A 26,888-nucleotide genomic window follows, 5' to 3' on the forward strand; every position below is an offset into this window, starting at 1 on the left:
GATCCGACTGTCGGGTTCAAAGGACGAACTGCAGATGAAGTTTACATCTGGGAGAAATAAAGTCCCTCCTCCTCTTCGGTCGCTTCATTCTCCAAAAGAAGAAAGATATCGGAAAATCAAGGCTCTCGTGACAAAAGTGAGACTTCACTTTGAATGGAGCTCCAGATTTACTACAGGCACTTACTGTTCAGTCTTAGTGGCAGATTCGCTCAGTGCGTAAATGAGTGCTTAAAAGCAGCGACATAAATCAGATTTTTAAAGTGTGGGTGGCAGAGAGAAAATGGAGCAACAGTCTTTATGCGGGAAGAAAAATACTACGAGCTGAGTTTTAAGAATGATGGAAGTCAGCAGTGTGTGGTGACTTGTGCCATCTTAGTGAGTGATTTAGTCGTGTAACACATGCACGAGCCAAACTAACCAGACTAAAACACAGCTCTCATTGATTTCCTGTTGCCCGTCTTTCCTGTGTTGGCAGGCTTTCTCCTGCATCTTCACCTTTCCGGTGCTATTATTTCTCTTAATATTAATGCATATACCTAATGAATACATGTGTTAATATACTTATTTCAAGTACTGCTGGCCATGCTTGCCCCTGACACGTCTGTGATGCACACAAAGTAGAACAAGAGCAAGTGGGAGTAAAATCTTGCATATGCATAAAGACATCAGAATCAGAATCAGAATACTTTATTGATCCCTGGGGGAAATTATTTTTTGTTACAGTGCTCCATTTTAAACCATGTTTAAAACATGTTAGAAAACCTGCATTTGAACACATAAAAAACTGCTTTGTTTGATCGTTTTATTGAATGATTTCAGACTCAAGACCGTCCATCTTGTTCTGGTGCTTACACCATTGACAGATTGCCAGTCTTCCAGGGCTAACACAAGCAATACTCAAAGTTATTTTATTATAAAAAGAATAAAAGCGTTCTGGATCAACTGAAGGCTTTTCAGGGATCTTTTAAAGAAACCTGATGATAATGAATTACAGAAGCCTGGAAGTAATGAATCCACAAACTGACCTGTTTAGTCTGCAGTAAAGTATCCGGTATTTTCAGGTTTCTGAATACTACAAAGCTGATATACTTCAACTTGTTTTACAGGAAGCTTCACAAAAGCATAATTCACGGACACGTGATGTGTGGATCCAAAACTGGATGAAGACATTACATGTAAGCTTTTTCCTACCTTTCAAAGTAATCTTTCGTCGTTCTTGCCGTTCCTGCTTTTCTTGCACGTTCTCTCTCATTGTGGGAAATGGAGCATCTGAACCTTTAGCTAGCTGTGGCAGCAAACAGTTTACGTGTTCGCTGACATTTGTTGAGCTGTTAGAAATGTTGTATTTGAAATTACCGGACACTCACTGAACCGTTACACCGATTACGCTCGCTCCTCTTCAACAGCTAGCTAAATGCTAAAGTTCGGTTTATGGACATCTGCACCAAACACATTGTTCCGGATTGTTCTGGACTACTTCGATCTCTGACTACAGTACAATACATGATGCATAGATTATGATTTGTGCCTCTTTTCCCTCTTTGTGTGGATTAAACACGTGATTGATACGCCAGCAGAATTGTTCCCTCAAATTAGATCTGAATCGGTTGAATGTTTGAAGGCGCTCAGTTATGGGAAATAATAACTCCCCTCAGATGTCTTGTAGCTGAAGTCGAGTCTGTTCTGAAGATGTAAATAGTAGAAAGTACATTTGTGTTAAACAGTGGCGAGTAACAACAAAAACGTGTCAGAAAGAAATACTCACGTAAAGTGCAGAGCCCTAAAAAGTCTACATTAGTACAATAATGAATAATTTATGTTTCTTCTGAATTATAATGATGAACAACGCCTACTCTAAAAAAACAGAGAAACCGAAACCAAGCCAGTAATCTCCACTTCAACAGCATCAAACTATCCAGTTTAGGTTTACACAGAGGAGGTTAATAGTACTTTCTTAAAAATCAAAAATATGTCCTTTAAAGTGTGTGTATTACGAAATGTGTGTATTTTAAAAAAGTACTACAGAGTCCTCTGAAACCTCCCCAGTTAATTACTGAAATTATGATAACAAATTTCATATTACAGTTTTAATTTTTGAAAATGCGCATGAGGTACTAATTTAACTTATAATTATTATTTCCCAGAGCAGAAATGTAACATGAATAAAACACGATTTCAAATCCATTTCTGTGGATTTACATGTTGGAGTCAAAAGGTTTTTACACAGAGAGGTTTGTTTTATCCGCTTCATGAATCAGGAAATACTTTTACAAAAAAATCAATTCTCACAGTGCTTTTTAATGAATGAGGTGTTTTATAAATATATGAATGGAAAGACTGAGGAGCAGATTTTGTGCTCAAAATCTGATTTTTTTTTTTTTAACTGACCTTGAGATATAAGTAAAATATAATTCTTTTTATTTTTATATTGGAAACAAATGTTGACAGGTTACATCATTTAACTGAAACGTCACACTGAGGAAATGTTTATCTTTTATTAGCTGATTTCAATAAATGTCCAACAGAACAAGTAACGACCATAATTTGCATTTCAGGCGCTTTATTTCACCTTCAGAATAAAAGCCCCGCAGTAACAGCTTGCTGCCAGTAGGAGGTGTGATGTTCCACCAATGGAGAGACTCCTTTTAACAAGCCTGTGTCATTTCAGGTCAGGTGTGTGTGTGTGTGTGTGTGTGTGTGTGTGTGTGTGTGTGTGTGTGTGTGTGTGTGTGTGTGTGTGTGTGTGTGTGTGTGAAATCAGGTACAATAAAAGTCAATTACTTATGAAGATTTCAATCATTAGGAATATTAAACATCTAATATCATCATCTAATAATGTCGCGTGGAACCCGTGTAGCTCCAAATTGCCCGAGTTTTCATTAGCTGAGAAAGACCTGCTCACTCCTGGAAATACATTTTTCAGTTAACATAATGACTTTTAAAATAATTGATTCTAATTAAGAGGAAGGAGAATTTTCTCAACCCGTAGAGGAACCATTATACTCTGAATTAATTTTAATAATTTAGTGATGCATGCTTTACAAGTGGTAAAATAAAGACGTCTAATACAACATATTTTAGATATGTGGCATATCCTAATATCACTATTTGCATGACTGCAGTTTAATTCCTGCTCACAGATGCTACACGGCACTTTTCTACTTATTTGTTTTAAAGATTATTGATTGAGTGATGATGCCTCATGTTAATGATCAGGATTATAATGGAGGGATTATGTCATTTAGATGAGCACTGATGACTGTAACGATTATTACCGGTGAGGGTGCTGACTTTATAGATGTATATTGATGAAGATGACAGTGTGAACCCCTCTTACATTCAAAACTGAAAACATTAGCGAGGTACGCGTGGATTGGCTGAATTTGTAATTGGCTGGAGAGTGTACATGTTTGTCCACAGATTCACAGTCAACTGCATAAAAGTGACGGAGCTGCAATCAGTCGGAGCTCATTTTAGATCCTCGTCAGCTCAGAAACATATTTGGGTGCAGAAGTAATAATAAGCTTCACAGTTTTCCCAGTCCAGCTGCTCTAAACACACTCATTCATGCACATTTTAACAAATTAGCAAAGGCTAATGGTGAAGCCTCATTAACCAAAACATCATCTGCGCTCACATAAACTCACTCGATGTTGTGGTGTATCTGCACAAGCACTCAGTTTGATGTGAAACCTCATCAGCACCTGTTCAGTAAGAGAACGGGAGGAGTACAAATCAGACTAACTGCAATAAGAGTAATGCTTCAGTTTGTTTAAGTCACTCTTGTTCCTGCAGATTCTACTGAGTCTATTAAAGAATCTATTAAACGAATCTCACTGCGGTCTGCTTTTCTCTGCTGGTGAATATTCTTTTATTCATTTGACTCGTCAGATACCCCTGCGGATACTTTTGTCCCTTCTGACACTCCGTACAAAGAAAGTGTGCGGGGAATCCAGAGGAGCTGTCCGGACCCGCGTGGTGCTGAAACCGTCAGCTGGAAGGTTCCTCTCGGGTTCCTCAGCAGAGCTAGACTTAACCGAACAATTAAAAGACATTTCTGAGTCATTCGCAAGAAATATCCTTTAATTGTAAGGTCACGTCTAGCAGTCTTGCACGCAGGGTGGCAGCCATCCACAGTCCGTCACAGCCCCGGTTCACCTGGAATGACATCGGGGGAGAGGTCATGACGTCACAGTGTCACAGTCAGTGGTTTCAAGTCACCAGAAAACTCGCAGAGTGACGCGTGCAGTGGAGGCATCCTCCCCACGGTGTGAGAGAGCCGCAGCTTCAGGGCTGCTGGGAGACACTCACCTGCCTTCATCACTCCCCTCCTCTCCCTCGCAGCGTGTCTGTGCCACGGTGCGTCCACGCATAAAAAAAATAAATAAAACCAAACCCCACGAGTCTCCGCGTTTGGTTCTTTCCCGCTCCGTTTCTGTAGAGCCTCCACTCGGCGCTGGGGGAAGATTTTACGCACGCTGCGACGCCCAAAACCTGTGTGTGTGACACCCGGAGCTCTGAGTACGTCACGGGTTACAGGTGTTGCGGTTGCGAGGGAACCGCTTGAAAGAGGAACTTGTTTGGTTTTTAGGGTGGTGTAAACCTCCGACAGTGCGCAGCGCGTCACCCACGACCTATCCAAGCCGCCCGGAGGAAGCGCAGATCCGCGCTGCTGCTCCACTCCAACACATTCATTCATACAAACCCACGCAGACCCACGAGAAGCACGAGACGTTTGCGACAGAGGAGCCGCGTGCTCTTCGTCTTTCTGTCACCAGAGAGCAAAAAGAAAAACGCGACACATCGCGCGGGTCTTGGATTTACGCACGGACACCGCGGTCAGAGTCACGCGACGTGACCGAACAACACGCGGGCAGCACGGCCACCGCAGCGGCCGCGGAGTGTCCGTGAACTCCGGACGGAGGGATAAGCGCGCCGGGCTGTCTCGAGTTCATCACCGGCTCCACTCGGTAAAGACAAATAAAAGCGACCCACGAGTCACGAGCCCACTTGCCACCAAGCCAGAGTCCAGGGCGCCACCACCTCCGCACGTCTCCTTCGCGCTGCGCTCTCATCCATCCCTCCATATCCATCTCCAGCCCTCGCCTCTCTTTTCTCCGGTCGGGCTTACAGCGCCGTAGATAGAGGCTCCGCAGTCACGTGGGTCGGAGGAGAGGAGAGAAGGACCGAGAGAGAGCGAGAGAGAGGGAGGGGGAGAGAGAGAGAGAGCGTCCCTCCTCCTCCGCAGTTTGCAGTGTGTTATGTCTCATACTCGGAGGTAGAGAGTCAGAGCTGCTCGTCCGGCGGATCTCAACCTCTGAATCCAACCCCCGTGTCTTCTCTCATCCTTCCCCTCTCCCCTTCTCGCTCACCCGGGTTGCTTTCTCTCCGGAGCCGCGGGAGCTTCTACGTCTTCTTTCTCTCGACTTGGGCCAACAGTTTGCTCTTTTTGGATTTGGGTTTTTCTTCTTGGACGTTTTGACGAGTACTCGCTGCTGATTTCACTCAGCACTGCTCCTCGCTGCCGCCGCTGCTGCTTCTGCCGCCGCTGCCGCTTTTACGCACCGACGCTTATTTTGGATTTGCTCGGCAGCACCGCTGGAGAAAAACAGAGAAAGACAATAAGAAGCATAAAGCGAGGTGGATCCGTGGATGCGCCCCTTTGGCTCACGCTGGAGATGGAAACGCTGATATTGTTATTTCATTCCCTGTGGATATTGCAATGCAACACTGTGAGCGCCGACTCCATCATTCACATCGGTAAGAACCGGCCGGGGCGCCTCTCCTGCTGCAGGCAGAGCCGTGCCCACGGCTCCACGCACGAAGGGAAATTTGCTGTTTTAAGTTGAGTCGCTGAAGAATTTCAGTGCTGAGTTTTCGGTGCCGATTTTCAGCCAGTCAGCCTCTTCTTCTCCGGCGAAAAGGGACTCGACCTCACAGCTGATTATCGTTCCGATTCGTGCCAGGGTAACGTGTAGGGAGGGGGGGGGGGGGGGGGGGGGGCTGTTGCATCCAGCCTCAGACCCACGCAGCGCAGACCTGCTAGAAGTGCCCGCAAAGTGTTGCGCAGCGCCATCCCACCACCCCTGCATCTCATCCACAACCCCTCCATCCTTCCCAGAGAAGGATGCGTAAAAAAAACCCCCAAATCTGAGGCTGGCAGGAGAATCTGGCCCGACGTGGGTGTTTGGAGGGTTTAGTTTCACCCATCCGCCTCCCTCTCCCCTTCTTCCTCCTTCACCCCTCTCCCCACTCCCTCGCCTCCCCTCATCTATAAGCCTGAACTTTGAATTGGACGTGAGTGAAATGTTAATAAAGCGCTAGGGGAAGAGATGACAAAGGGGACAAACACCGACTGTTCAGGCTGTGAGCGCCGCTCTCTGCTCGTGCGTCCTTCTTGATATGATAATCCGGAGATTCTAGTCAAGACACTTTTTTTTCTTTCTGTTTTTAGTCGAAAGAATTGAGGGAGGATGCAGTGAAGTCAGTGAGAGGGGGAAGGCTGACACGCAAACTCACAGCAATCACGCACTTCTCACTTAAACTCCCCAGTTTGCACTAATTCCACTCAGAGGCTCCGCTCGGCCTTGAGGTGGTTGGATGCAGCACGCCTGCAAACCAGTTTAGAAAAGGAGAAATTTCAAATATTAAATAAATAAATAAGAGTAATCAGGTCTCTCCTGCAGCTTCGGCCATCGAACAGGGCCGGCAGCAGCACTGCGGTGGCCTCATGGTTGGAGCCAGGAGAGGGAAGAGAGAGAGAAGCGGATGTGGTTGGAGGTTGTAGAAAGAGCAGGGGTTGGTGGTGGTCTCTCTCTGCGTGTGTGTGGTGGTGGGGGAGGGGGGGGGGGTGTTAGAGCTATTGAGTCTCAAATGAATGCACTTCCTACTTGACTCTATGACATGTTGCTTCTGAAACGTTGCATCTCCATTAAGAGAAAACTAAAATGTCATTCCTGCTGTGATGAAAACATCAGCGCGCACACACACACACACACACACACACACACACACACACACACACACACACACACACACACACACACACACACACACACCAGTAACATGAGGTGAGTCTTCGTTTCAGCACTGAGATGGAGCTGGCTCGTGTGGCAGATTGCTTTGTGTGCCAGCTCTTTAGGTTTGGCTTCGTCCTTATTTGTACATGCACAGATGACACTTGGAGGAATTAAAACCTGTTGTTGGCCATTTTTCAGCAGCTCCTTGTTCGCCACAGAATGAATCTCAGAGTGTAGATGGAGGGCTGCACAGATGGATGGCTACTTCACTGTCCCTCGGGAGAAAATCTGGATTCACTCGGCTCATGGCAACAAGAGAGAACAGTGATACCAGATTATCCACAACACAGAACAGTAAATGCAACAAATCAGGGGTAGGATGAGGGGGTGGGGGGTGATGCCAGTCAGAGCAGGCGTGAACATGCAGCTGGTGCTGCTGGTGTTATTTATGAGCAAATTTGGGAGCTAAACGAAGAAAAATAGAAGCCATAAGAGTTTAGAGATGTCAGAGCTGCAGGTAGAAAGAAGCTCAGTGTTCTCTCCACGCGAGGAGGAGCTCGTGTCCAGCCGACAGAAAAATGAAAATAAATGTTGCAACTTGTAAGTGCAAATCTCGCCTGCAACCTCTGGTGTATTGTTGCGTGTCCATACCTGTGGTGTTGGTCTTGGTGGTGGAGCCCTGCAGATTCTGCTTCACAGATACGTGAGGATTCTTTGTTGACCAGGATGTGCGTGTACTGTACTCCTCAAACCAGATTCTCTGAGTTTTCTGCAGGCTCGGTCCCCGCCTGCCTGCTAAAACAAATCATATGCATTAAAATATATCAGAAAATCCTCCTTGATCCCTGCACAAGCGTCAGCACAGTTATTGATCGTCTGTGGGTTTATTTATTCTGCCACAGTTTTATATAAAACCTTCCTGCCTGGTGCTACGAGGCTTCCTGGTGGCACAGTGTTTAAAGGCTTAGAGTTCTTTAGCTTTCATACGACTACACTCGGTTTTGTCGTTCATCCAGAGAACCAGTGATGCTCTTCTTTTATTGCCATGAAGAGGCAATTGTGGTGTCTGGTTTACTTAAAACTTAAAGTTTTGGTTAATCCCTGGTTTCCTGTTTTATTTTGAAAGTATTTCTTGTGTAACTCTTCATTGACTTCCTGTTTCATTTCCTGGCTTTATAATAGTCTTTCCCACCCTAACTGTTTCCACCTGTGCTTCCTCAGCCCTGTGTGGGTTCATACAGAGCCTCGTCTCACCTGATTTGATTGTAGTTGCACCGTGTGTTGGATGCTTTGGCTGATCCTGCGTTTCCTGTTTTGTGAGCTCCTTTCTGTAAGTTTAATTAAAGCTATTTTGGGATTTTTCACACCAGACAGTCGGCTGCACCTGGGTTTGTTTTGCAAAATGATTCTCATTATTCTTCTTGTCGTTTTCTTTTTAAATCAGAGAAGACTTTAACGTTGGTTGATCTGGGAGCGTTTATGGCCAAGTCGGTGTGTAGGGGGAAGAGTTGAAAGGCAGGTGGAGGTGTCATGGAGAGTGAAGAGAGTGACGGCTTCACACTGCAGAAACTTTGGACTCTTACAGATGGTTCAACCAGGAATCACTAAGAGTTGGATTTGAATCAGAGGGAGGCTCTGGCACTCTGGCTCTTATATCCACTCCCCAGCATCAGGTCCCGTTTGAAACCACGTAGACTTAAGTGGGTTATAAGCACCAGTGGAGGGTCACTAACCCCACAGCACCCGCTTTGTGTCCAATATGGAAGAAATGCCACAGATTATAAGTTATGTGCGATTATTTGAGGAAATTCACATAAATAAAACAAAGAAAGATGCTTTTGGTGAAGCTTGATATATGATTTTGTTTTTTAAAAATGCTATTAGTGTTTATTTTTATTTCTATAAATTCTAATAATAAAGAACAACAAGGAGGAAGAGAGTAAGACAGAATGATGTTAGCCATGCGCTGAAGCTCCTGTTTCTGAGGTGAGGACGTGCTGTGTTTCCACTTTTCCCCTTAATTAAGAGACCCTTCAAAAAGTGTGACTCAACATGATGTTGCAATCATCGACGAGTCAGAGGCTGTTGTCACTTGTGTCTGCTATTGATCGCAGTGTATTTGATGGCTCAAAATGTCTCATTGCAAATCATAATCCCAGCGTGAAAAATGATCGTTGTTAGTATTTAGTATTTATTTATTTATTGTCATTGTCAAGAACAATGAAATTGCGTTTGGGGCTTCCATACAACAGCTTGTTTACACATCAAAAACCCTTAAATGTGCAAAAATGTGTACATGGATAAATATACAGTAAAGACAGATTGGCCTCATCCTTGTAGATGCAGACACTTTGTCTGATTGTGTCACTCGGCTTCTGTCGTTCCCCGAACCTACTGACAGTCTGGCTTGGCAGCAGAGCTGAACCTAGATCAGATGTGACATGTTCCACTGTCGGCCCCTGAAACCCCTGCCCGAGCATCTGTCTCGTCCGGCCGCGCTGCTTATCGTCGGTGACATATCCCGGTTTGTTTGTCCCTTCCTCTCTGCTGCTGCCTGTAGTGGCTCAGTGGCAGGCAGAGGGTGTCGCAGGACGGAGGGTTGATCTGTGAAAAAGCCGATTTGGATGAAAACGTGAAGGTTTGTGGCCTTCACTCAACCTGCTTCAGCCTTTGACCCACTTAATGTGTCCGTGGGCATTTGTGCAGTAAAATCCTGCTCTGTGAGGTCCGAGGCCGGGCAGGTTTTCGTCATCTCCTCCCATCAGCAGCTGGCGTCTCTAATTAGCCCCGCCCTTCTTCCTCTTTGGTTGAATGTGCACAAAATCAGTGAAAACAGCTGCCTGGGAAGGAAAGCTGTGGTCAAGGAACATCAGTTTGTCTGATTGGAGGTCAGGGGCAGGAGCTGCAAACAGGTGGGGATGGGGCTGGAATTAATGTTGGCCTTTAATTAAATATCAGACATCAAGCTGTCGGCGAGCTACAGTCCTGACATGATGGCTGCTCTCAGGGGGCTCATGCAAACATCTCTGTTCAGAGGAGAGGAAGGTGAAATCATTATGAAAAGAGACAAAATATCAGGTTGTCAAACCTCCGCAGACGCGCCTGCAGACCGATGAATCAGCCATGTTGAGACAATATCGAGCTGTTGTTTGTAGGAAACATGACAAACATTTGTGTCTGACAAAACTCGACAAATACATTCGTTCAGCTCACTCTGCAACAGAGAGAAGCTCAGCATATCCCATATGTTTATGTTTAATAGATAAAAGATATCTTCGTTCCGCTGAAGGGAAATTTGAAACGCTGCAGCTCACAATAACATTTCAGGCCAGCTTCGGAGTTCCTGTTTCAGCGCAGCAGAGCACAAATCATCAGTTTAGGTTTGTAAAGACCCACGTTCCCCCAGCGGAGGGTCGCTGCACGCATTCAAACTGAAGTGAAGGCTTCAACGTGCTTTTCTTGGCTCCTTCTTTCCCGCTCATCTTCACAGCTGATGAGTGGATCGCCATCCTCGCAGAGACTCGTCCTGTTATTGGTTCATTCCTGTTGAAATGGGTTCCTTTTCCTTCTCACTGTCACATGGTGCTTTCTCAGAGGTCATCACTGGACAGGTGCTGTTTCTTCCTCTTGTGTTGCTTTTAGCAGCAGAAGCTCGTGCAGGTGGCGTCATTTTGTTTTTCCATTCCAATATTTTCCGATTTTCAACTCCTCGCAGATTTGAGGCGACACCTTTGTTACGGTCACCTGCTTAAACACCAGTTAGACCATATTATCATCTGCTTGGTGCGGAGAGCGTGTACCCACCACTGTCTGTTTTTCAGTCTCGTCATAAAACACATCTTTATATCTGGTGGTATTTCATTGTAGTGGTTTTTTAAACTGGTCGTTGTGTGAAATCAGGGATGCGGTCATACTTTACTTTGAGGTTTTTAATGCTTGCTCACAGCCATTTCTTTTTTGTGACAGTCTTCAGCAGCTGTGAATACGATACAGACGTTGTCATGTAAAAGACGTTATAGATGCAAGCTCCTATTGTCGGTGTCTGCCTTCATTCCCTGATGCTGCTGGACTCAGGTTGTAGCTCTTCCTGTTCCCTGTGGGCTGTTTTCCAGATCTGAAGGTCCTCTAAACGCCCCTCAGGCCAAACGGATAACAAGTCACTTTTTATAAGGAGCCTGAGGAGGAGAGATTACCCCATCCCACGAGCCAGGCAGCTGACTCGGGATGATTTACGGCATCAGTGTGGCGGCTAGCAGGAAGAGAGCCGTGCTCATCCGTCGCCCGGCTTTGGAAAGGCGATCTCGAACTGCAGGAATCCAATCTGTTGAGGCTGGCAACGCGAATGAACAGCTGCGGCCTTTTCTTGCCCCACCGCTAAATAAGATAAACTAACCCAGTTAGGGAACAACGCAAAAGGCTTCCCGCACTGTCTCAGTGAAGGCTTAGCCAGGCCATTTACCTCCACCACCTGCACACACAACACACACACTGAACAAGGAGCAGGCGTCTCTCACATAATGCAGCAGCCTCACTTTGCGGACTGAATGAACGTGGCTTGCAGCAGAGTGCTTGACCCTGCAAGGGCATTAAAATACTCTGCAGAGAAACGTTAGTGTTGCTTCAGATTCTCTGTGACAAACAGAGGAGGAGAAGCGACTGTGTGGGCAGGCCGGCAGGAACAACCTGGAAAAGGAGCCGGCTCGACTAATAACAGGGTTCTGAAAGCTGCTGCTGATGTTTCTTTCATTATTTTTGGTCCGTTTTAAGCTGCTGTGCAGACTCGTGATTGTCTCTACATGCGACTGATCCTCAGCACGCTAACTCAGTTTCAAAATTGAGTTTGTTTCCCAGGACGGAGAACCGTTCGCTTTAAACTTGACTGTTTCACCCACATGGCCGCTCAGTGTTTAAGTGAGATGTGCTGATGAACACGTGTGTATCACTGTTCTTCATCGACACGTCCACAGCCCTGTTCTTTGCTGTTAATTCTGCAAATCTGAACATGTAACTAAAATATGATGATGGTAGCAAAATGTAGCATTGTCTGTTACTCGCTGCTTTGAATTCGAAGGTTAATCTCTCACATTAACCTCACATTGTCGGCATTTAGTCTTTTCTGTTTAGCCTGTTTTACCTCGGGAATACGCCCAGCGCGGCTGCTTTGCATGCCAGCTCTGATGTGGCTGCCGGAGCCAATTCAAAGTAGTGCTCATGATTACACACGACGTACCAGAGTGGGCTCCCAGAAGCAGCTCCTTTCACGGTGAACTCGGTAAACACGCTCCTGATGACTTCATGGGCTCAGACTAACGCTTGACGTCACTTTGAATGAAATATTAAGTCCAGACTCTGCAAAGTCATCCTGAGAGTCAGACAGGAGGATTCAGCAGGAAATGCTCATTAATGAGCGTGCACCAGTCCATCTTTAAAACATCGAGGTGGTGAAAACGTTGAGTCTTGAGACTAACGGGCATCAGGAACCCGTGGGTGACGTCACCGTGGCTACATCCATCTCATACACTGTCTATGTGATTGTCCTGAGATGCCTCAAAAAAATAAAGGTCATTCCACCTGACTCTGGTGTGTGATTCAGGCGACTGACAGAAGAAGCTCCCCTCGTGAAAGTAGCCGACTGAAAATTTAATTTAAACAAGTCAGACATTAAAACATCATGCGCCCCTTTGTTGAACCGGTTGTTAGGTCCGCACTTGTGTCAAAAGTCTTGGAGTCATCTCGGGCAATGCTCTTTTCTTCACCACCCTCATCAGAATCTGTAGCGCCGCAGATTCGATTTCTAGACTTTGCCCTTTTCTTCGTCAACACAGCACTCGATCCTGGTTCATGCTCTCACCTTGTGTTTGGATTATTGTAGTGCCATTCTCTCTGCTCTCCCAAAAAATCCTCCAAATCGTAGAACTCTGCAGCAGGTTACATCCAGTGTCATCCACCTTCATTGGCTCCTGATTCCTCCACGTATCCAATACTAGATTTTGCTTCTTATCTTCAAAGTTCTCACTGATCTTCTCCTGTCAGACCTCCTTCATCCTCACACTCCTTCCTGTGCCCTCTCCTCGCTGCTCCTCACTTCAGACATGAACATCACGGTTCAAGCTAGACTTTGGTCTCTGGTCATGTTTATCACCCAAACCAGTATTGTTGTTGGTAATGGTGCTTTTGATGGGGCGGTTAGGAGAAATGTTGATTGCTTGGTTTGATGTGAATAAAGGTTTAAAATGTTGTGCCCATTTACAGTATCGGTGTTCTTATTCCCCAGTTTAAATTCTGTTTTGAATAATTCAGTTTGGCTGTTGTTGGTCAGATGCTTTGTTGTTTTCAAACCTACTTGTCTGAAATTGGCCTTTGGGAGGACAAATAATGTTTTCAATTGAGTAACTACAGGACAATTAGAAGGAAAACACAGACGGCCTGAAAGCAAAACAACAAAAATAAACCAGGATGGGAAACAAACAAACACTTGAGCTTTTTCCTTTTAAAAATGTTCAAATAGATGAAATTTCTTCGAGTAAGGAGGCTGCACACAATGCACAATGTTTCCTCCTTTTTCTGTAAATGTATTTGGAGTCTTTTATTTGGCATTTACTTTTTTTTTAAACTCTGGCTAAACTGAAGTCACGTGCACACGTGCACAGGCTCTGCTTGGGTAGCTCTTGGCAGAGATGGATTTTAGAACCCCGTCCTGCAGATGCATCTTTTTAAATTCCAAGCGTGGCCCAATGATTGCTTTGTTTTGAGACACTGAAGCTTTGACGCATCGGTACATTACAACATGTTACCAGTTTACACGGTCCGTCAGGACTTCTGGTTTAATTTGAAGCTTCTCGTGTTGGATTTCTTGTATTAGATGCTGCTGCTCGCTGATGTTTAACAGGCTCTTCCAGCTGCAGCAGCTCGGTGGATCTTAATATATGCCATATTGTCTCCACAGCAGAACTGATCTCGTGTATATGACTGTCTGTTATGATAGCCAAAGCTAATCTGCACACGTGCATGTTTCATTGGCTGTTGAACATGAGGAAGAGGAGCTCAGTGCTTCACATGTCAGGTGAAACTTTGGGTTTGAGGCTGAGGATTGAGTCGAGCTTCAGCCGCTGATGTCTGACTGTGAGAACATGCTCTGTGCTCACAGGCAGGAGGAGCTGGGCTGCTGGGACAGTTTTTTTTTCCCCTTGTACGCCTGAAGGTCACGGTGCTGCAGCGCCGCTTATTTGGATGTTTAATTATGATAATAGCTCCGCTGCATCCTCCATTGGACTCTGGGGAAATGTCACTCAAACTCCTGGTTGCTATAAATCTTCTCGTTGTGCTGCTTTGTGTTTAAACCTCCACATTATTCATTTCACTTCCACTGTGTCCAGGATCAGAATAATATCCAGTTTCCACAGAGCGGATGTGAAGACTAATTCTCCGCATCACCTGACCTTGATTGGCATGTAGCTTCTGTTTTTGTTGCCATTATTGATGCAAACCTGCTAAATGGAGCTTTTCCTCTTCAGTGGTACTGAAGTACAGAGAGCAGCAGGACGAGTTCAGCTTTGTCACATTTTCTTCTCTAATCTGTCGTCGTTTGCATCGCTCCTATACGTCTATGCTTGTCTTGGGTTTGAATCCATTTCCTGTTTTATTTCATAAACGTCCACCTTCATGCATTTCACCGTGACTTCTGTCATTGTTCTGTTTCCTGCCAGTTGTCTTGCCAACGTGTGTTCAAAAAGCCAATCACTGACAGCATAACTACTCGGTCCTTCTTTGAGGTTCGGCTTCTCAGTCACTTTGTTTCATGAATAATTCTTCATGATTTTCTCCCGTGGTCTGTAGTCAGTTTTATTTTGTACCTGCCCCTAAGATGTGGTGTTTGCTAGCTTACAGACTAACTGTGTGCGACCTTTGACCCAAACTAAAGTTTAGTTTCACCTCAGGCAGATTTAAATGGCGCTGACAGAGGATGGAGCAACATGTTGGTTTGTTTTAATTAGAACATTTCCACTATTTAAAGACTTGATGGTATTAGTGGTCTTTCTAGGTTAAATATATTGGTTTTGGTTCAAGTTTTGAATTTCAAAATTTGTTATCAACCTACCAGGTTTGTTTGGAAGTTTGAGCTCAGCATGAATCATTTTAGCCGTTTGTGTTTCTTTCCCTGACATTTCTTTGAAGGACTTGTATTGTTGCTCGTTCTTCTTTTGCCTGCTTTCCTCATCCCAGTTAATTTCACCTGTTCTGTAATTACACGTGAGTATAAGAATACTTCAGCACAATATATCCACATAACATAGTCATCCAAATTGTATTTAATGAGCTCCACAGTCACACAAACATGTACAGTATTAGCATCCAGCACTAGGCTTTATTAAACCGGTTATTGTAGAGTCCTGTTTGTCATTAGCATCCTGGTGAGGGCAGGATCCACCACACCACCTCTCGCTGAGGGAGGCTGGAGGACAATGTAAAGAATAATTTGCACTCTTGCATGTAATAACAGTCGAGTGTTCTGCCACGTATGTTTTATTTCCCTGTAGTTTAGCCTACCAGGGATTTGCCACATGGGCTACTGGAAAGATAAATGGCACCTTTTGTATTACCACTTATTAAACCTTTAATAGGATTGGATTTTCCTGTATGAGGGTGATGAAAGGAATGAGTGTAATTGCAATGACTGTGGGTGCCGACATCGGCCTCTTCCGCTGATTAATGGACGACAGAAATCAGAGCCGGCAAAGGTAGACCGAAGCCAGCGGCGTCTTGATACTGTCATAAAAGTCCCACTGTGGCAGCACCATGACTGACAGCATCTCTATATATTTATATTCATTTATTAGTTGCTGTTGTTGATGCAGGCTGTCAGGACAGTAAATGATCTATAGGAGTCCTGATTTTCACAGTAAATGGACGTCAGTCTTCAACATCCACGTTTTCAGTAACAGGTCGGGGTTATATTTGCTTCCTTTTTATGTGGAGTATTGACCTGTTGGGCAAAGCTCAGTGGAAATCTACTTTAACATGTGGCTAAAATGCTGCCTAACCCTAACCCCACTCAAAGTGATTTGCTGGCACTCTGGTGGATGTTGAGAAGCTAATGTGAGGAAATCTCATGTGTGAGCCAGCCTGCAGTCACAGGAGCTGTCCTTGGTGCTGAGAGGGAGGCAGCTGTACGAGTGTTTTCCTGAACAGACCTGAAGCCCTCTGCATTTTGTTTCTTTCCTTCAGCTAATCCTTTCCACGCAGCCTGCATCAGGATGTCAATACATAATACAAAGTATACAAGCACCAAGCAATCAATCAGCGTAACACAGATTCTCATTCTCATCCCTTTTTATTTAGGCCTCAGTGTTACACACAAGCTGTCTATGGTGTGAGTGCTCGTAGACATACTGACACGCTCATGCGTTGATAGACTTGCAAAGGCAGGGTGGAGGTGTCATGAATCACACATATATCAGTCGGACACTGTGGATTTCCCCCCAGGTTTCCCTCACAGTCACTGTCTGGTGTCAGAAAGTTGAACGTGAACTGAAATATCTGCAGAAATGTTTTTTTTGCAGACTGGGTGGGCTCAGCCTCGTCCATGTGATTGTGAATGTTTCCTGTTGTTTTCCCTCTTAGTCTTTACATCACTTCCTGTGTTGTTTTGAATGTTAGACCCTCACGTGGCTTCGTTTTGATTTTTACGTTTGTTACCTTTCCTGTTACCGTCTAAACTGAGATCACCTGTGCCGTCTCTGTGGAGTCTTCTCTTGTGCTTTCTGCCATCTCCTTGAGTTTTGTTTCCAGTTGTCGTGTGTGTGTGTGTGTGTGTGTGTGTGTGTGTGTTTTGGAGGACTTTGGAGGATCCGTAAAGGTTGGATTAAACCAAGTACTGGTAAAGATCTAAAAATAAGAACAGCCCCCCTCCTCCTACCTGGTTAATGAGCGTTCATTCTAATGATTTATCTTCAGTTTGCTGCAGTTTAGTCTGAAAACTGTATTTTATTTGTATATTGTGTAGAGAAAAGCACAAACAAAGACGAGAGTTGAAAATCCTCATCCACAATCATAAAGTGTAATTACTGCCCTGAAAAAGAGAAATACATGCTTGCATATTTTCCCACTTGGCTCTAGTGTCTGTTTTTTGTTTGTTTGTTTGTTTTAACTTTAATATAAAAATAAAATAATTATTTCATCTCTTGTGCTGCTCACCAAACTGAAAAATGAGCCTCTCGGCTCCACGTCGTTCCCCTGTCTTAAAGTAGCTTCACTGAAAGTTTTAACTTTGGAGTAAAATGTGTGTAGATGATGGAGACGGTTACACTGCTTCACTTTTTCCTCTTTTGACGTTGCTGTCAATCATTTGCCTTCTTGCTACAAATGCAATGCATAAATAATTGGAGGGAAATGTTCTTCTAAATAAAATCTATTTGCTGGCAGCAGGTGGTGGGAAATAAAATCTGAGAATGTGGTGACCCAGTGAGAGTCCCAGCCGCTATAAAGCCTTTCTGAGATTAATAGGTCAAGCAAGAAGCCAGACTTTATGGTCCCAGCTCTCAGAAGCTGCTAAATCCCCAAATAAAGCAGCTGCTTTTTCTGGTATATATATATATTTTTCCCACCCAGCTTGAGCTCTGGGACTCGCAGCCCTGGACTCCTGGTTGATTACCTGCCAGCGAGAGGCGGGGGCTTGATAAACTTAGCCGCTCCAATACATTGTTTTTGCATCAGTGGTGAATAAATGGTTTTTGGCTGCTGGCTGGTGTGAAGTTCCCACCTTGTACGTGGCGTAGAAATGTTTGCAAATATGCTGGAAAGGTCAGCCAAGCCACACATTAATTTTCCAACTTAAACAGGATTCCCACATTTCTGTGGCCTTTATTAACCGTTCAGCTTATTCATAAAATTCAATAATCCAACAAAGTTTGTAAGCCGTTCTGTGGAGCAAATGGATATCAATAAACTGTGGTTTAAATGCCAAGAAATACTGTGACAGCACGTTTTTAAGGCATTTATGTAATACTGGTCGATACCCAGCTTTCATGCATGTGAGATGGTATCGTGAGCGTCATGTCTCGATTATAATCGTCATTCCTCATTAAAGCTTGCAGAGGCCAGATTGTTGCTGGAACAGCAAGCCTGTCAGATTAAAATGCATTTGTTCTTAGACTGCATTCACCTGACAGTCATGTATATAAAATCTTTATTGTCCCAGGAGACAAATTTGCTTTCAGTCTGCACAGTTTTGTCTCACCAGGCGGACCGCCAAGGCAGAAGGAAAGAAGCTCCTGCCAAAGAGAGGCTGTCCTCCAATTTAAAGTGGAGTATGTGAGGACAGATGGACGCCGGGATTTTTGAAACGAGTGCGGATTGCAGGGGTGATTTGTGCAACTCACTATAGCAGGTGTTAAACATGCGACGGCTCTTTTGTTGCGGTTTTAGGACTCGAGTGTAGGCAGACGAAAGAGTTTGCAGGCGGTGCATGTATGGCAGGACATATGTTTGCTTTTGTTGGGAACAGCATGGCGAAGAAGCAGGAAACAGGATGGGTGGAGTTACACTGGAGGAGGTTTGTGCTGTGAGAGAGATGAAAATAACCCGTAAGATGCAATTCACCTGTTCATTAATAAAGTAATCCGCACAGCTGTTTAGTGAACAGTCATAATTTAAAGTTGAATATCCTCAGTCTGATGTAGTGAACCGAACACTTGGATCAGGGTTGGTGGAAACTTCAAATCGTGTCTTTACAAATGTCAAATGTCTTCAATTGTCCTGATTCAGGACACACAGCCTTGAAACGTGCTTGCAGAGCGATTCATAGAACTGGTGCCGACTTAATATGAGCAGGAGCCGTGACATCTCAGGCCTCAGTGCAGCGACGGTTAAAGCAAACTTTAATGAAACATCTGAGCTGAACGGCGCGCACGTCTGTGTTTGAACAGGGGCTTATAACGGCAGACATGAAAGACTCGAGCGCCTTTGGAGCTTTTCTGGTTTCACATGTGGCTCAGCTGCTTGGATTCCCAATTTTAAAAAGTTATCAGCACATCTTGGACCCACACATCTTTAAACTTGCGTTTCCCCACATGCTAGCTGCTGAGTCTGTTACAGATCTGAGACAAGGCGTTCGTTATCTTGCCCAAGAACACTTGGACATGCAGCCTGGAAGACTGAGATTGAACCACGGATCCCCTGGTTAGTACCTCCTAAGGCCTCGGCCACACAGGACTGGAGATCAGTTGGCAGCAGCTATGCTTGGGAAAAATGTGTATTCCTGAACTGATTGCTTTCTGTTATCAAGTCACAAAGAGGGAGCTGAGCCTTAAACAGAGCAGCAAGCTGCTCCCCTGGAGTTTGCATTGAACGTGTTGATTTGTTTGCAGGTAGTTAAAGTCGCTAGCTACCAGCCGAGCGGCCCTTTGCTGCGTGTCTTCCCTCACACTCTCCCTGCTTTGCTGTCCTCTCGTCACTCTCTAGTAAACTGGAACGTAAAAAGGCTTCAATCATTGGTCCATTCCAGAAGCAACAATCTGTTGGACTTGATCAATCCCAGGGCACCTCCCATTTTACCACCATTGCCCTCCACACTCTCTGAAGGGAAAATGATCAACCAAAAAACCAACAAAACTCAGGAAACACAGTGGAAGTGTGACGAGCTAACAGCTATTTACTGTTAGCTTGATTAAAACTCCCATCACCTGCATCTTTTTCTCACAGCAGTGATGAATCCTCTGCTGGTTTCTGTCACTTCCACAGCTGGTTCGTCACATTATTGTGTCCCCAGAAACACTCAGGCAAAAACTCCCCAGGAACACGGAGAGGCTGACCAAGGACCAGCTCAGCCGGAGAAACCCCGAGGTCCTCCTTTACTGAGCTGCACAATCCCACGGAAGATGGTCAACCCAGTTGCCACCCGCTATGTAGGCAGTTGGCAACAGTGAGAAGGAAAACCACCCTTTTAAGTGGGGGAGTCGTGTGTTTTAGCCTGTTGGATGAACTTGCCCTTTAATTGTGCCAGTTTCCTTGCAGCAGACAGTGGCAGAGAGCCTGGGAGGTTTGACTGTGAGCTCACAGAGAGACCCGTGGGTCTACAGTCCACCTCCTCTCCCCTTGGCACTCATTATGGTTGTTGTGTTTTGTTGATAGAAGATGTGGTTGTTTTGTTTGATTTGTAGTACCAAGTGTGAAATAAATAAAAATGAAATGAAATGAAATGAAATTATTAATTAAACTTGTTGAAGTTTGAGGCTCACCAGTTTGCTGTGGCTGCGAGCAGAAATATAAACCTCACATCAATCCCCCCACCGTGTCTCTGACAAGCCTCATTCTTAATTGAAAACGCCCGACTGACTGCAATTTCAAAAGTGGATGATTGATTGATCAAGCCCAGAAGCTAGACAGCGTCCCCTGCGAGGAAGGCCTTCAAATCCACAGCGAGGCTGAGCAGAGTTCATTTGGATACTCGGAGAGATGAATGAGCACAAGCAGTCTGGCAAATTGAATTCTCACTCGTAGGCAGGAATTTCTTAATTGTGCGTGACAAATTTCCCAAACAGAATCTGGAAAGTTTCATCAGCCCGTCCATTTGTCTACCCGTCTGCCCCTCTCTAGGCCTATCGGTCCATTTCTGCCCTCGATCCGCTCGCATAGATGTTTAAAACCGGACAGAAGCTCATTTTATACATGTTTATTATTCATTTTCTCACCACGATTTCCCCTTTGGCTTTTTCATAAAATGAAATGCATGCATCATCTCAACGATGGGGCTCGTGAGCGTGGTGCAGTAAAACACTCCACCCAGATCCTGAAGTCTTTCTCAGCTGCAGCAGCTGTTGATATCTACTATCAGACCCCGCTACTGGTTTGATAGCTGAAGGCTCTACCTCCCATTTTACTTTTAAAAAAAACAGAGGAAGCGCAAGTAAACCGACAGTCTGAGAGAGAAGAGCTCTACTGAGGTCTTTAAGATATGTGGTCTGATTACTCGATAACTTGTGCTTGTATGTGAGGAGACGGATTCAAGGACACGATTGAAATCAACTGTAGCGCTTTTGGGATTTTAGTGGTTTGTTTGCATCATCGATGTTGTGTAAGAAAGGAGTTCTTGTTTTGGGGGGTTTCAGGTGGCTGAACATGGTCTGCTCTTTAGCATCATTCTTGTCTCTTCAAAAAACGGAACAGGGGAAGTAGGGGTGGGCGATATATCGAATATACTCGATGTATCGCGAGTTGTTCCGCATGCAATAGTTAAAATGTCTCTCAGTTGCCATGGCAATATTAAGCCATCTACATGTAATTTACTGTAAGTATTTTTTCCCACACGCTGCGAATACATCATTAATAACCCCTCCCAACCTGAAAATGTTCTACCTGGTGCACTGCGCTGAGCATGTGTGTTTATATGCTATCAGAGAGGGGAAAATATGGCGACGGCAGGAGTTTCAGACGAGCAAGAGTAAGAGACTCGCTGTTTGGATGTCGAACTAAATGCAAAACAAAGGGTAGCAGTACCCTGAAATTATTCCACTTGTAACGGCAGTCTGGCGATGAAGGAGCAGCTAGTAGGTCCAGCGGGCGTGTGGTGTGGAGGTTAGCCGGATAGCTCGAAGCCAGTCAGTTAAATCAAACAGTGTTACATCGGTAAGGTTTCTCCTGAGAACAGAACACGAGCAGCATGTAATAGCTGCCGCTGTACTCACACACCCACTAGGAGACAACAGTAGGGCAACCCCCCACCTAGTGGTGCTATAACACCATAAGGGTTATTAAACACTGCATAATTAAAACAGTCTTAAACTGCCTATCAACATCTCCCCACACACCAAAGAAAACGTTAATTAAACCAGCGGTGCCACCCGTGACTGTTCTAGATCAGTCGTTTTTTTAGTCACTATCTAGATTTTATTTCTGTAATTTGAGTTCATCACATTTTATACATTTTTATATCTTACAAGTAGCAAAGAACACCTTTTTTATTTTTATTTTTTTTTATTTCAATCGTTTTATTTTGTCTCGTGAATTCTTTCTTGATGTATTTTTGTTTGTTTGTTAAAGGTCTGCTGTTGACCACAGCGAGAGACTTGCTGTCACAGTAATTGATGGTTAAAAATTGGTTAAAATAAAACATTTTATTCAGATTTTCTTGTATTTGAAGTAGGAAAAAAATACTGAATAGTTGACATAAATGAGTGTACCCGTGCAGTTTTAGGCACTATATGGTTAAAAATAACATTTATTTTTCAAGGATATTTAAACATATTGTGATTTGTATCATGTATTGCGATATAGCCCCCCCGCCCAAAAAAAAAATCTTGATATTAGGTTTTTCTCATATTGTCCGGGCCTAGGGTAGCAGCTCCGACGTCTTTGTCCAAAGTCCGGCATGAACTCAGATTGTTGTTCTGTCCCCCCATCGTGGATATGACTGAAGAAACGATAAACCACGTGTAATTCTTTGATTAGTAGCTGTCATGAGAATGCTTAGCACATTCATACCTTACAGTAATTACAGTATGGCGCTTCTTTGGTGATGGTATACACAACACTGTTAGTGACTGCAGGAGTTCAGTGGTGTTCTAGCTGACAGGAAATTTGAATACTGATTTTTGCTGAGATATTTTTTTTTTTCCTGTGGAGATAATAAAATGATATTTTGGTGGTATTTTCAGTAGAGCAGTGTTTGAGTCCTTAACCTGTTTACACTTCCTGTTTCTACCTGTCCAGGTGCGATATTTGAGGAGAATGCAGTGCAGGATGATCAGGTGTTCCAGCTCGCCGTGTCTGACCTCAGTCTGAACGACGACATCCTGCAGAGTGAGAAGATCACACACTCGATTAAACTCATTGCGCCCAACAACCCTTTCCAGGCGGTGCAGGAAGGTAAGGCCGCTGCTGCGTTTACGTCACGTGATGGCGGGAGTGTCAGATGATTTTCGACCGCAGTGCTTTCTGCAGTTTCCTGCTTTCCTTGCTTCTTACACTCCTGCCTTGGACTGTTAATCTTTAGATTGTGCGGGTGCCGCCTCTCGCTGAGGTATCCTCACAGCTAATGACCCAGGTATCAACCTCCTAAATGCTGTTTAAATCACGGCAGCTGCAGCCGCTCTGCCAGAGCTCTCAGAGGATGCTGTTTGTCTTTCATGCAGCTCCACAGAGCCCGTCCTTTGCCTCTTCTTTCCTGTTTCTCAGGGTTTCCTCTGAGATTCATTCTCTCCATCTTCTCTCTCTCCCTCGCTGTTTTCCCTGCAGAGGAAGCTAGGGGGAAGCACTGAGCCCAGCTGCACAGACGGCCTCTCAGCTTTGAGAGGAGCTCGTGTGGCTGTGAACACATTTGTTTATGTGTACGCTCGTTGCTGCAGAAAAGGCCGTGATGATGTGGATGATGAAGCTCAGACTGGAGGATGCTGATTGTTTTGCTGCAGTTAATGACGATGATGTTGATGCTGGTGATGAGACGACTGTTGTGACGATAATGGATATAACTGGTATTGATAATGATGCTGATGAATGTTACGATGGTGCTGATTATAATGTGAGTGTCAAGGATGAGGATCCCTGCAGTGATTAGGATGACGATGATTAAGGGGTATTAATATGTGCGGGGGGGGGGGGAGGTGACGCCGTCGCAGACACGAAAGAGGATGAAAGCGTGGTGCTTATGCTGGTATTGCCGTTCGAGGATGATGGTGATGATGCACTTGTTGCAGCTGGTGTTCATTTCGACACAATTTCTTTCTGAAAATATCTCAAGTTCAGCTTCGGTTTTCTTTATTTGCACCCACAGGTAGATCTGGTTTGCAGCAGGTAAGTCATCCATCCTCAAATGCACATTTTTCTAAGCGACACAAACAACAGATAAGTGTATTACAACACAGCGCTGGGGAAAATTGCTTCCACATCATGTAAGATATATAAAAGCTGCGATTTGTTCATCTGAGTGGTGGCTGCTGGAACAAAGCTGTTGTTATACTCTGAACCGCTCAGCACTTTGGGACTTAAAAGCTTTTGTCCAGATGGAAGAAACCAAATCTCAGTGGAGTTGGCAAACAGTGATGAAGTCCTGAAGTGAAACCGAATATCTGCTGTAGTCGTGCCGTGAACAGGGATGTTGGGTTAAGCTGTCCGATCAGCTGATCAGCTTCAGCATCTATCAATTTGACTGAATGAGTTTCTGCTCTTTACAGATGAGGATCCAAACTGTGACACTGAGAAAACAGGACAAAGCAGATTCAGTAGAAGCTCGATAGAATAAAAATGCATAAGCAATGCAAAGAGTTTCTAAGTTTACCTCCACAGACTCATACCAGACACATTTAGGTATGAAAATGATCCAACAGTACATGTAAGCACGGGTAAAATCCTGATTTTGTTCCAGTTGTGGCTGCTGTCAAAAATCAAGCCTCGTCTCGATTGCTGCAGCTTGATTTGTATCAGAGTTAGCCGGGCCTCCATTGCTCAGTCACAGTAAGAGCGCAAGTTTAGCAGATTGTTTACGAACATTTTAAAATCCTTTTAGTTTTAAGTCTCGCAGGCCAGAGCGTAAAAGATGAAAGACGTGTGTTTCATCTTTTGCGCTCTGCGCTGTGACCGTGCAGCGCTTCAGCCCTGTTGTTGTGCTTTAAGTTTTATGATGTGAACGTTTCTGTCCGCACTTTCACATCGTCCATCATAACTTTGGGATGCATCAGCTCATAGCTGTGAGAAATGGACCTCGGTGCTCTGATGTGCGTGGTCTAACCTCCCACGCCTGAAAATCATGTCACAACAGCGTGCATTTGTCTCCGCTGCAAATTAACATCAGCGAAATCACTTTAGCGCCCGTCGCAGCGCTGGAAAGCAGGTGACTAGCTCAGATGGTGATGAACACCTTCACATTAATCAGCTGTAAGACTAGCTCGGATTTAATTGGTCACTTCCTCCAGAAAGCTCATCAGAGTCAGTCAGACCACACAGAACCGAGCTGTCACCTTAATTAGCTTTGTGTTTTCAAGTGGAACTTGAAAAATGTGGACTTCTTCCTTGTGTCAGGGAAACGAGGTGCAGTAGAGGTAAATATAATAGAGAAAATATGGCGTTGAACTTGTTCACTTGAAAGCCTGGACCAGAAGATTTGGATCAGGTGCAAACAGGTGTTTCAGAGGAGCTGCGGTAAAACTGTCAGTTTTGCTCCTGAAGATGGTTAACGGTGGAAAATGAGGGTAGATAAATCTCCCCAGGCTGCATACGCCCTGTAATTTTTAATTAACAGAAATCTAATTACAATATTAATAGCATTTTGATTGTGCTGTGAAGTGCACTTGTATTACTGAGTTGACACCACTCTCTCAGGCGGCACCTGATGCTAGCACGGTGATGGTGACTGGAAACAACAGCATGTTGACTTTTGACTCTTCTGTCACGGATGTAAATAAATCCTTTACAGCACAAAGGACTCCCTGAAGCAAAATGTCAAGTGGAAACAGCCCCGATTAAATCACCCTGAGAGCAGATGTTGGGAATTTGTTTGCACTGGATTTGTTCTTTCTGCACACCACAAGGTGGTGTTTGTAGGTGGTGCTGTGTCTATTCAGTCGTGGTGCACATCTCTGCTCTTGAATGCAATAAAAAATAATAAAGTTCCTCTTCTGCTTTTTGGCATCAGATTTTCTCGTGTTTGAGTTTGGCACCAAACTGGATTTTATTTCATTTCATTATTTAGTGCGCTTTGTTGTTTGTGCCAAAATATTCTCCTTTAGAAACATTAACCCTGCAGACAGAAAGTACAGTTTCCCAGTGTGAATGTTTAAATGATGAATAATTAATAAGTAAATAATTCCTGAGATTTCCATGCAGAGGTCTCAAATATAATGTGATGACCTCGTCATAATAATCAATATATGGAAAACAGGAGTCAGAGCTTGTTCAGTATTCAGTGAAAGTTTGGAAAGCTGAAAATATTCTCACCGAATCCTGCAGTCGAAATAATTCAGCCGTATGAAAACGTACTTTTAAACTTACAGGAACAAAACATTTTGATATTTATTGACATCATGTTCAGTGACTCAGACACACAGGAGAGCTCATTAGCATGATATCAGGTGGTGTGTCCTTGTGCATTTTAATGGCTGTGACATGGCGCGCATGAATATGTATGTGTGTGTTTGCATCAGTGCTGCCCTCTCAAAGGGCACGGAGTCGGGTCTCGAGTGGACGGGAGCCACTCACGTTTGTCTGAATCAGATCCGTGTCAGCTCAGCGTGAGACCTCCTGCTCTTTGTTAGAGACGACACAAACACTCATTTTATTTCCTCTGCCAGCTCATCTCATCCTCTGACCCGACAACAGCAGCACAGCAGAGAGCCGTGCTTACATCTGGGAGGAAGGCTTATTTATTAAAAATAAATGGATAATGGCAGTAGTAATAGTTTTAATAGTAGTAAAATCATCTATCATGCTGTACATGCATCTTGTTTTGTTTTCTAGATAACGGCCTAAATAGAAGCCAGAAGTATTAAATTAGATGATCTCTATCGTTTTTAGCTGAGACAACTGCAGGAAGTAAAGCATCTAAGGACAGGAAAATGAGGGAGGGGGGGCAAAGAAACCAGGGACATTAGAAACCGAGGGAGGGAGAAAGTAAAGAGGATGAGTGGGAGACGGGGGAATGATGGTTCAGATGAAGAACAATTAAAGAGGGACAAAAAGGAAGAAGGTATTATCAACACGTGTGTGCGTGTGTGTGTGTGTGTGTGTGTGTGTGTGTGTGTGTGTGTGTGCGTGTGTGTGAGAGAAAGTGGCGGGGGGTGGTCAGTGTAAGTTTTTGTGTTGTCAGCTGACTTAGAGCCCCGTCACCTTTATTATTTCTTCTCAGTTTGTGTGCGTTTGTCCTTTAATGTGTAAGATGAGACC

General features: G+C 44.4%; 1 protein-coding gene across 2 annotated transcripts in view; it reads left to right on the forward strand.

Moving 5' to 3' along the window:
- The first annotated feature begins 5,640 nt into the window (after window positions 1-5,640).
- The window catches only part of LOC146664350 (glutamate receptor ionotropic, delta-1-like), a 612,588-nt gene continuing 591,340 nt past the window's right edge, over window positions 5,641-26,888 (forward strand). For both annotated transcript variants that reach the window (XM_085417191.1, XM_085417192.1), the window contains exons 1-2: window positions 5,641-5,760; window positions 22,725-22,880. In XM_085417191.1, the coding sequence (XP_085273317.1) occupies window positions 5,679-5,760; window positions 22,725-22,880 (238 nt within the window). In that variant the 5' untranslated portion in view covers window positions 5,641-5,678. The remainder of the gene's footprint in view (window positions 5,761-22,724; window positions 22,881-26,888) is intronic.

This window comes from Rhamphochromis longiceps, linkage group LG8, assembly GCF_057381845.1.
Source record: "Rhamphochromis longiceps isolate RC_006_pf linkage group LG8, R_longiceps_female_GT1.1, whole genome shotgun sequence".
NCBI classification, from domain to species: Eukaryota; Metazoa; Chordata; class Actinopteri; order Cichliformes; family Cichlidae; genus Rhamphochromis; species Rhamphochromis longiceps.